This window comes from Aquarana catesbeiana, linkage group LG08 (assembly GCF_042186555.1).
Source record: "Aquarana catesbeiana isolate 2022-GZ linkage group LG08, ASM4218655v1, whole genome shotgun sequence".
NCBI classification, from domain to species: Eukaryota; Metazoa; Chordata; class Amphibia; order Anura; family Ranidae; genus Aquarana; species Aquarana catesbeiana.
Window position 1 is genome coordinate 236,066,795 of NC_133331.1, and position 12,007 is coordinate 236,078,801.

Sequence of the window (12,007 nt, forward strand, 5' to 3'; positions counted from 1 at the left end):
CACACTATATTGTCCAAATGTTTGATGAAATAAAAAAGATGATCTTAGGCCGAGTACATGGATACCAAACATGACATGCTTTACAATTGCGCACAAACGTGTAGTGGCAACAAAATAAATACATTTTTAAAAGCCTTTAAAAGCCTTTACAGGTTACCACTTTAGATTTACAGAGGAGGTCTACTGCTAAAATTACTGCCCTCGATCTGACCTTCGCGGTGATACCTCACATGCATGGTGCAATTGCTGTTTACGTTTGACGACAGACCGCAGCTTGCGTTCGCCTTAGCGCGAGAGCAGGGGGCGACAGGGGTGCTTTTTTTTTTTTTTTTTTTTTTTTTTTTTTTTGTTATTTTTTTGCTTTTTTATCTTATTTTTAAACTGTTCCTTTCATTTTTTTTTTTTTTAATCATTTTTATTGTTATCTCAGGGAATGTAAATATCCCCTATGATAGCAATAGGTAGTGACCGGTACTCTTTTTTGAAAAATTGGGGTCTATTAGACCCTAGATCTCTCCTGTGCCCTCAAAGCATCTGACCACACCAAGATCGGTGTGATAAAATGCTTTCCCAATTTCCCAATGGCGCTGTTTACATCCGGCGAAATCTAAGTCATGAAATGCTCGTAGCTTCCGGTTTCTTAGGCCATAGAGATGTTTGGAGCCACTCTGGTCTCTGATCAGCTCTATGGTCAGCTGGCTGAATCACCGGCTGCATTCTCAGGTTCCCTGTTGAGACAGGAGAGCCAGAGAAAAACAAGGAAGACGGTGTGGGGGGCATTCCCTCCCACTACTTGTAAAAGCAGTCTAGAGGCTAATTAGCCGCTAGGATTGGTTTTACATGAAAGCCGACCGCTGGCTGAAAAGAATGATACCAAAATGATACCTAAACCTGCAGGCATCATTCTGGTATAACCACTCAGTCGTGAATGGCGTACCTGAAGACATAAAAATGGTTAACAATAAAACACAGTAAACGGTAAAGTATAAAAAATTGCATACCTGAAAAGCAAACATGATAAAACATAATAACAATAAAACATTGCAGAATAGAATACAGTAAAAAAGAGCAGAACAATAGAGAGAGAGAGAACAATAAAACGACAGCTATTTTTTTTTTTTTATCATATATATATATATATATATATATATATATATATATATATATATATATATATATATATATATATATATATATATATTTTTTTTTTTTACGCTTTTTTTTGTAACTAACTTTTATAACTGTAACCGGTTCCAGGTTCGGGTCTCTCAAAATGCGATGGCATCTTGGGAAACCCTGTGAAAGTGTGCCTAGTCTGTGCAATGCTGTACCCTACTCTAATACTCAACTAGTGCATGGTAGCGTTCAAAACATTCACCAATGCAAAGACCAGGATTGTCAGGACAGGAGGGACAATAATAGCGGGTGTCACGCCTATATCCGCGCTTGCTGCAGACATGACATCTTTTTTGGGGTGGTTTGTTGGGTAGGGGTACTCGGGAGGACATAAAGAAAATGCCTCTCATGCAGCCGACTGCATTTGGTTGGGGATGTGAATGGGGGAAGTACGGGCGCTGCAGAAGTGGTGGGTTCCCAATTAGGATTGGCGAATGCAGCAGGAAGGGCATTATGGGCACGACGGGCCTGTGTTTGTCTTCTTCTTGGTGGCAGCGGGACACTACTTGTGCTTGCCACCTCACCAACTTGAACTGCCTTTATGGGACTCGCCATGTCACCAAGTGTTACTGCAGTGCTGGTTTGACTACGACCGGGGTGTACTAGGCCGCTGTTGCTTGCCAGTTCACCAAAACGCTGCCAAAAAACTGTTATCGATCGCAGGAATCAGGCCTGACTCTGCGAACGCTGCAGTTATGTGTTTAGTGTTTTGTAAGTGACAGTGATTGATCGATACTGCACTTGGGTGGGCTGGGCCGGGAAGAGGGGCAAAACGCAGGTGCTAGCAGGTATCTGGGCTGATCCCACTAACACTGCGTTTTTGGGAACCCTAAACTGCTGGGGACGCTAGTATAGATCGGATCAGATATTGATCCGTTCAGATACTATACCACTAAGGGAGGTGTATGCTGCGTGCGTGGGTGTTAGCGGTACTGGCGCTAATCTGACGCTGCCTGGGGCCACGCATATCACCGCCGGGCGATCAGGGGGCTAAACCTTTATTCGGTAATAAATGGCGGGTGCCCTGACACTATAAAAAATAAACGAACTAACCAGCGTCACCCGTAGCAGTTACACGGTGATCAGTGGTGAAAGGGTTAACTAGGGGGCAATCAAGGGGTTAAAACATTTATTAGATAGTATATGGGGGTCCCTGTTGCTATAAAACGCTGACGACGAACCTAAATATTTACATCCCTAACTAGCGTCACCAGTGACACTAATACAGCGATCAGAAAAATGATCGCTTAGCGACACTGGCGACGGGGGGTGATCAAGGGGTTAAAACTTTATTGGGGGGGGTTAGGGGGTTACCCTAGACCTAAAGGGGGCTAACAGTAACTGTCCCACCACAGTAACTGTCACAAACTGACACCATGCAGTAATCAGAAAAAAAAAACCCAAAAAACCTGCTTGGTGTCAGTGTGACTTGGGGGGGGGGGGGGGGGATCGGGGGTTTATTGTATGCCTGGCGTGTTCTACTGTATGTGTGTGTGTGTTATGCACTCACATTCCAGTCTTCTCTCCTCGGCGCCGGAACGGAAAATGCCGAGCCGAGGAGAGATGACATCATTTCCTCTGCCTCTGTGTACAATACAGAGGCAGGGAAATGATCCCATTGGCTGGGAGCGATCGCGAGGGGGGGGGCCACGAATGGATGGCCTCCCCCTCACCACGATCGCCGGGGAGGATTTGACGACCGCCGCAGGCAACGGGGGGGGGGGGGGGGGTCCTGCCCCCCCACCCGCGGGCAGGCAAGGACGTACCTGTAAGTCCTTTTGCCTGCCCGTGCCGCTCTGCCGACGTACATCATCGTGCGGCGGTCGTCAAGTGGTTAAAGTCCCAACTAGGGGGCATTCATTTCTATGTAAAAAAAATTCTACAGGTTGCATATTTTGCGGTACAGAGGAGGTCTAGGGCTAGAATTATTGCTCTCGCTCTACCGGTTGCGGCGATACCTCACATGTGTGGTTTGACCACCGTTTTCATATGCGGGCGCTACTCACGTATGAGTTCGCTTCTGCGCGCGAGCTCATCGGGACAGGGGGGTTTTAATTTTTTTTTTTTTTTTTTTATTATTTATTTTTACAATATTTTATTTATTTTTACACTGTTTAAAAAAAATCGTGTCACTTTTATTCCTATTACAAGGGATGTAAACATCCCTTGTAAAAGAAAAAAGCATGACAGGACCTCTTAAATATGAGATCTGGGGTCAAAAAGACCTCAGATCTCATATTTACACTAAAATGCAATAAAAAAAAAGTCATTTAAAAAAATGACATTTGAAAAAAATTTGCCTTTAAGAGGCGTGGACGGAAGTGACGTTTTGACGTCGCTTCCGCCCAGCAGTGTCATGGAGACGAGTGGGCACCATCTTAGCCTCCCGCGTCTCCAGACACAGGACGGAGACAGATGCGATCGCCTCCACCGCTACCGACGGCTCCGGTAAGCGGCGGAGGGCACCGGATCGCGGTGGGAGGGGCCGCCCTCCCGCCACCAATAAAAATGATCTTGCGGCGAATCCGCCACAGGGACCACTTTTATCTGAAAGCCGGCCGCCGCACGAAAACGGGGATACCGGGGTTATGGCAGCTGGCTGCTGCCATAACAACGATATCCCCGTTCAAAGTTTGGACGTACATCGTCGTGCGGCGGTCGGTAAGTGGTTAAAAGGGGAAGTGATGTAGAGAAAATGATCTGCTTTTGAGGTGTGGTTAGGTTGTGGTGTGGTAAGATATTTTTGTGAATTCTCTGCAAGATGGTTTTGTGTACTTTCATCTATTTGACGCTTGGCATGGTGCAGTTCAGCAAACAAGCAAAAAGCTTTGTCACTGGCAATATTGTGCCTCTGCTCCTTCCTGACACTGTCAGTATTGCTGGTTGGCTTGATGATGTTGCCTGCAGACAAGCAAATGGTGTTACCATACAGCTGCTCTGTACAACCAGGAATTTAATGGAGCTGCTCGGTCTTGCTTCTCTATTATGCCTCGTTTCCACTGAGCGGATCGGTTCGGATCAGTACAGTTTGTAAGGCCTAGAATGGTCCGGCCTATTCAGGTGAGCATTTTCCACCTGCAAGTCGGACCGCAAGGGGCAATACGGGGTTTAGAAACAATGCCTAGTGTGACGTCACACTAGTGCGACAAGAAACGTGACGCTATGAACAACAACAATGGAGGTCATCCAGCAGCTCGTCTTTTCTCTTGTTGCCTTTTGGTTCTTTGTAATAGTAAAGTTCTTTGTAATAATAAAAGTTAAAATACATGCCGCACTGTATGAGAGAAGGTTGTGAGCGGCAATGAGAAACACAGCATAAAAGAAAAGAAAACTTCTAGCTTGGATATTTAGCCGGGAGGAGAAGTACACCTTTGTGCGGCAAAGACAAAAATGGCAGCGCTATAGGGTAAGCAACTGACCCACCGACCTGAGACACACACACACACACACACACACACACCCACCCCCCCCCACTGACCCACCTACCTGACACACACACACACACCCCCACTGACCCACCTACCTGACACACACACACACACCCCCACTGACCCACCTACCTGACACACACACACCCCCACTGACCCACCTACCTGACACACACACACACACACCCCCACTGACCCACCTACCTGACACACACACACACACCCCCACTGACCCACCTACCTGACACACACACACACACACAGAGAGAGGAAAAATGGAATGATTCGCGCTAAATTACAACCGGATTTTACACTATGGGAGCCCTCTCTTTCTTCTTTCCTATGATATTAATGCCTTGCTGAGGGCTGAGCCCCCTTCCTGTGGACCCATCCATCTTCAATTTAGCACCTGATGCTCCTTCCAGTTTCCATCTCCATCCCTGTTCCTGGATAGTCCGGAATTCTAGGATCTCAAAAGCCCTTTAGACCCTCTGTAACGGGGGGTCATGGGGTTCTGGTAAGCGGCCAGGCTCTTACTGTTGGTGGTGGTCCCACATATCTGAGGCTCCATGTGGTTGAAAAACCCGTGATTGTTATTTTCACTTTCTTTGGGTTCTTCTCATGGACTATTTTTTATAAATTTTTTTCATTCACAAATGACTTTTTAATACGTTTATTTTTGTTTGGACTTTATTTTCCACATTAGTTTGGATTGATTAAGATACACTATTGCACGTATGGTTATGTATTTATTTACACAGGTTGTATTTAGTGTTTTTTGGTGTGACTAAACAGCCACACATTTATCAATTTATATAGCGCGAATCATTCAATTTTTCCTATTTATGTTATGTGTTTGTGTCACATTTAGATTTCGCTGCTCCTTTTCACATTTTAGATATTTTAAAGCGCAATTATTTGCGCACACACACACACACACACCCCCACCTACCTGACACACACACCCACTGACCCACCTACCCGACTCGCACACACCCACTGACCCACCTACCCGACTCGCACACACCCACTGACCCACCTACCCGACTCGCACACACCCACTGACCCACCTACCCGACTCGCACACACCCACTGACCTACCTACCCGACTCGCACACACCCACTGACCCACCTACCCGACTCGCACACACCCACTGACCCACCTACCTGACACGCACACACACACACTGACCCACCTACCTGACACACATACACTGACCCACCTACCTGACACACCTAACAACACACACACACACACACACACACTGACCCACCTACCTGACACACACCCACACACACACACTGACCCACCTACCTGACACACACACACACACACTGACCCACCTACCTGACACACACACACACACTGACCCATTTATCTCACACACACACTCTGACTCACCTACCTGACACACACACACACACACACACACACACACACACTGACTCACCTACCTGACACACACACACACACACACACACACACACACTGACCCACCTTCCTGACACACACTGACCCACCTTCCTGACACACACACACACTGACCTACCTACCTGACACACACACCTACACACACTGACCCACCTACCTGACACACACATACACACACTGACCCACCTACCTCAAAGCAGCGCCACCGACCAGTCATTTGGGCTCTCCCCTGTGCCAGTGAGTGGTGGGATGTGACCATCCCGGGATTCACACACACAGTGGGTGCACAATTTCAGAATGTCTGAGGAAACCTTCTCATACCTTTGTGCAAAGCTACGTCCAGCGATGGAGAAGCAAAGCACTAACTTCAGAGCCTGTTTGCCTGTGAGGAAAAGAGTTGCCATTGCACTGTGGAAGCTGGCTACCAACAGAGAATACAGAAGTATAGGTCATCTTTTTGGTGTCAGTAAATCATCAGTGTGCCGGTGTGTGCAGGACTTCTGTAAGGCTGCACATTGCTGGCTCCTGAAATTGTTCATTTTCCGGACAGGGAAAAGCTTAAAGACATGGCTGACTACTTTGAGAACAGGTGGGGTCTTCCACAGTGTGTTGGTGTTATTGATGGCTCACACATACCAATAATAGCACCACAAGAATACCACACTGACTACTTCAACAGAAAAGGCTGGCATTCCATCATCCTCCAGGGAGTAGTGGATGGAAAAGGACTGTTCTTGAATGTGAATGTAGGAAAGCCTGGGAGTTTGGGATTGGGTTGGCCAGGGAGGCCCCTGTTTGCACTTAGAACATTTGTGGCGTGAATGTTGGCTATTATATGCTCGGGGACTCTGCCTACCCTTTACAAAATTGGCTCCTGAAACCATTTCCTGACAATGGCCACCTGACACCAGAACAACAAACCTACAACAAGAAAACATCCAGGGCACAGGTCGTAGTGGAAAATGCTTTCGGAAAACTTAAGGGTGGATGGCGTGTCTTATGAAGAGGAATGGCAGTGACATTAAACTTGCCAAATCCATGGTGCTTACTTGCTGTGCTCTTCACAATCTTTGTGAAAGTCACGAAGAAGACTTCCACCAGGATTGGAATACATCTTCAGAAGAGCCAGTACTAGTAATAACAGCACAGAATATCGAAGAAGAGTGCAGTGAAATACGTTAGGCTCTGATGCGGCACCTCAACGTTTAATTTCTTACCATGAATTTTTAACATTTTTACTAAAGTATTACTATATTTTTAATAAAGTGTTACATTAAATCAGACATACTCAAAAAAAGTCTCATGTTTTTTATTCCACAAAAACCTAATCTTTCTATATATTCCTTAAAGTAAAAATGTGAAAAATATATTAAAGAGTTTTTTTACAAAAACTTAACAATTTTTTAACAAAAACAAGTGTACAGGTCCTGTGCGGCATGAAAGGCAGTACTGTCTGGGTGGTGACCTGGGATCATGACTGGCTCCAAGCACTTGAACAAGCTGACCCAGGACACCAAGGAAGGCCTGGTTGAAGGTAGCCAACTGCTCCATTTGCTGCCGGGTGATTTCTGCTTCCTGGCGCATAGCTTCCTGTGCATCCTGATGCAGTGCATGAAACCACCTGTCAGAAAGGTTCTCAATCCTTTCCAGCTGCCTTTCCTCTGCTGCCCGCATATCCTCCATGACTGTGCGCAGATCCAGCTGCAACCGTCTCCTTTCACCTGTAATATACAAAAGACCAGAATAGTGCTTTTGGTAGTATCAGTCCCACCACTGTAACCCCCTTTCTCATCTGCCCCACCAGACTGTACCCCCCTGCTCTCCTGCCCCACCTCTGTTCCCCCTGATCTCCTGCCCCACCAATACACCTCCTTTTCTTTTACCCTTCTCATCTTCCACCACTGTACCCCCTGCACATCTTCCACACTGCACATCTGCCCCACTGCCGAACCTCCTCATCCCTTCCACCACTGTACCCCCTGCACATCTGCCACACTGGTGAACCCCCTTCTCATCTCTTCCACCACTGTACCTCCTACACATCTGCCACACTGGTGAACCCCCTTCTCATCTCTTCCACCACTGTACCCCCTGCACATCTGCCACACTGCACATCTGTCACACTGGTGAACCCCCTTTTCATCTCTTCCACCACTGTACCCCCAGCACATCTGCCCCACTGCTGATTTATTTTAAGAAAATGCCCAATTAAAACTTTCACTATTATCATGTCTTACCAGTGTGCCGGGGTGCATTGGGCATACTCTGTGGTTGGTTACTCTGTGGTTGGCTTTATAAATTAGTACTGGTGCTGCTGAAAGACGGTGAAGGTTGAAGGCATTTTCTATGGCCCCACATCTGAAGCAGGACCCTGAATGGTGCGGTATGGTTTGGTTGTATGGGCCTCTTTCATAATGGAAACACTCAAAATAGCGTACCAAACCGAACCGATCCGCTCAGTGGAAACAAGGCATTATTTACCAGCGCATTCTGAAATACAGGAGTCTCCACGGTCTCTCCCCCAATGCCCAGCTAACACTTCATAAATGCTTCACTAACATGGCATAAATGTTGTAGGTGCTGTTAAGGTGTGGTTACATGAAAGTGACATGCTGCTTAGTTTTTAACATGCTATAATTCTACCACTCTGTGTGGTACCATTGTAATATTCTTGGCAGGTGTTGAAGGGCGGTTATGAGACTTTAAAGGATAAGGTCACCTTTTGTACCATGTTACACCCATATTCAGGGTATAACATGTTACAAATGTACTCAAGAAAACAGTTATGTGAATGAATGGATTACAACTGGGTACTAACCTTTATAGGTAAAGTTGATCCAGGGAATATCTGATCGCCTCTCTGGGGATCAGGAAGGAATTTTTTCCCCTGCTGTTGCAAACTGGATCATGCTTTGCTGGGGTTTTTCGCCTTCCTCTGGATCAACTGTGGGTCTATACCCATACTTTACCTATAAATGTTAGTTTATAACTTTTTTTTTTTTTTATGACACTAGTTCAACCAAAAAAACCACACCATACAATTCCATATACACAATCCTTTTCTTTTTGGTTGGACTGGTGTCTTTTTTTTCAACCTGACTAACTATGTTATGACTACCGACAGCTTTTGCAGCTGTCAGCTTGTAGTTCTCAATGAAATACCACGGCGCTGTTGAGTGCTATGGTAGTCCATTGATTCTTCCTGTCAGTGTGAAACTGCCTGTCCGTATAATGTACAGGCAGACAGTTTACACTGACAATCTGCAGGAGACCTGCATGGCATCAGTAATGCTTTCTAGGCTCCTATAAAAAAAAAAAAAAAAAAAAAAAAAAAAAAATTGTAAATGCACATTTTTTTTTTTTACCTGCAAAAAAAAAATTTGCAATGTATTATTATTTATTATTATTATTTTGTATTTATTTTTTTAAAGTTGAACTTGTCCATAATGCTCCATAAACACGTGGTATTTACCCAAGTGTGAACAAGCTCTACTAGTCAGGGGTTATGTCTGGGAGGGGACTTCCTGTCTGAAGGTGGCAGCATAATGCCATCCTAATAGATATGAAGATGCTTGGTGTCCTGCGATGTGCAATAAAAAAAACACTAGTTCAGCCTCATCTTGGTTACCAAAGCTGGGGAAGGATGTCCTTGAACTGGAGAAAGTAAACAAAAGGACAACCATATTAATAAGTCGGCTTGGAGGACCTTTGTTACGAGGAACGACTACAAAAATTAAACACATTTTCCTTGGAGAAGAGATGCTTAAAGCGGTTGTAAACCGCTGAAAAAAAACAAAAAACCCATAAGGCAATAGCATAATGTGCTAGTATGCATACTAGCACATTATGAAATACTTACCTTAGAACGAATCCCTCTCAGTAGCGCCCGCTCACTGATGAGACGGCTGACTTCTTCCCCCGGTGTTTCTTCTGGGTTCACGGACTCCGGCGCTGTGAGTGGCGAGAGCTGCGATGACGTCACTCTCGCATATGCACGTGGAAGCTGCCATTTCCGGCACAGGCTCTGAAGGTCCGGCACTGTAAGCCGGACTTTCAGACAGCATGCGCCGATTATGTCATCGGCTGCATGCACTCTGAATATCTCCTAAACTGTGCAAGTTTAGGCGATATTCACAGTACCTACAGGTAAGCCTTATTATAGGCTTACCTGTGGTTAAAAGTGTAACAGAGTTTACAACCACTTTAAGAAGGAATACACTTGCAGTATACAGATATTTTAGTGGTGATTGCAGTATTGGGGAAAACAACTGTTTCATTTAAGGCCTCTGAGGAAGACACATGACCACACAATGAAGTTAGATTAGAAGCAGTTCAATCATAAACTTCGTAAAGGGTTTCGCTTTTAAAGATGTAGAACTTACACACACACACCACACATGTTGAACTGGATGGACCTGTGCATTTATTCAAAATGACTAACTATGTAATAGATTTTAGTGTTTCAGCAATATCTGTTTTTATATTGTAGGTTAAGACTGCATATAAATGTGCATGTGTGCTACGTGATACTATAAATCCCTATCTTTTGAGACGTATGAAAGCGGATGTGAAGATGAGCCTGGCACTTCCTGACAAAAATGAACAGGTGATTTTATGTTTTTTATTTTCCCAAGGCGTCTTTCAGGACAGCACCTGAGCGATAGTGACTCCTCCCACCGGACCACAGAAAACGCCTTCTTCCTCCAGAACTTTAAAGGGAGGCACCTCCCTACCACACCTCAATTTTTGTGTTTCCTCCGGCCCGGAGGGAACATCTTTTGGAGGGGAGGCAGGATCTCTTGGGTGCACCTGAGAAACAAGGTCTCCTCATTTTTTTCCTCCTTTCTAAGAGACCTTCAGCCCTCCCGTCTTACCAGGGCTTTGGCAGTGGTAGGTTTGGGTTCCTCTTACCCCCTAGGTAACAGGTAGCAAACACAAGGCCCGCGGGCCAAAGCCTTGTCATGTGTCCCGCCCAACGGTCGGTGGTCGCCACCTCTTTTGTCTCCCAGGCAACAAGAGTAAACACCCTCTGTCACACGAATGGCGCCGGCTTTGTGCGAGCGCATGCACTCCTGTACCCCGCACTCCGTACGCAGCAAACTCCTGTACGCAGCAAACTCCTGTACTCCGTACGCAGCAAACTCCTGTACCCCGTACTCTGTACGCAGCAAACTCCTGTACCCCGCACTCCGTACGCAGCCAGCTCCCGTACCCGCACTCCGTACGCAGCCAGCTCCCGTACCCCGCACTCCGTACGCAGCCAGCTCCCGCACTCCGTACGCAGCCAGCTCCCGTACCCCGCACTCCGTACGCAGCCAGCTCCCGTACCCCGCACTCCGTACGCAGCCAGCTCCCGTACCCCGCACTCCGTACGCAGCCAGCTCCCGTACCCCGCACTCCGTACGCAGCCAGCTCCCGTACCCCGCACTCCGTACGCAGCCAGCTCCCGTACCCCGCACTCCGTACGCAGCTAGCTCCCGTACCCCGCACTCCGTACGCAGCTAGCTCCCGTACCCCGCACTCCATACGCAGCTAGGTCTTGTACACAGCTAGCTCCTGTACCCCGCACTCCGTACGCAGCTAGCTCCTGTACCCCGCACTCCGTACGCAGCTAGCTCCTGTACCCCGCACTCCGTACGCAGCTAGCTCCTGTACCCCGCACTCCGTACGCAGCTAGCTCCTCTACCCCGCACTCCGTACGCAGCTAGCTCCTCTACCCCGCACTCCGTACGCAGCTAGCTCCTCTACCCCGCACTCCGTACGCAGCTAGCTCCTCTACCCCGCACTCCGTACGCAGCTAGCTCCTCTACCCCGCACTCCGTACGCAGCTAGCTCCTCTACCCCGCACTCCGTACGCAGCTAGCTCCTCTACCCCGCACTCCGTACGCAGCTAGCTCCTCTACCCCGCACTCCATACGCAGCTAGCTCCTGTACTCCGCACTCAGCTAGCTCCTGTACCCCGCACTCCGTA

General features: G+C 47.1%; 1 protein-coding gene across 1 annotated transcript in view; it reads left to right on the forward strand.

The window, feature by feature from the left end:
• Window positions 1-12,007, forward strand: part of ERCC6 (ERCC excision repair 6, chromatin remodeling factor) — a gene marked incomplete in the record, with an annotated part of 251,201 nt that overhangs the window by 128,329 nt on the left and 110,865 nt on the right. The window contains 1 exon segment of the mRNA XM_073596959.1: window positions 10,526-10,642. Coding sequence (XP_073453060.1) covers window positions 10,526-10,642 — 117 coding nt within the window.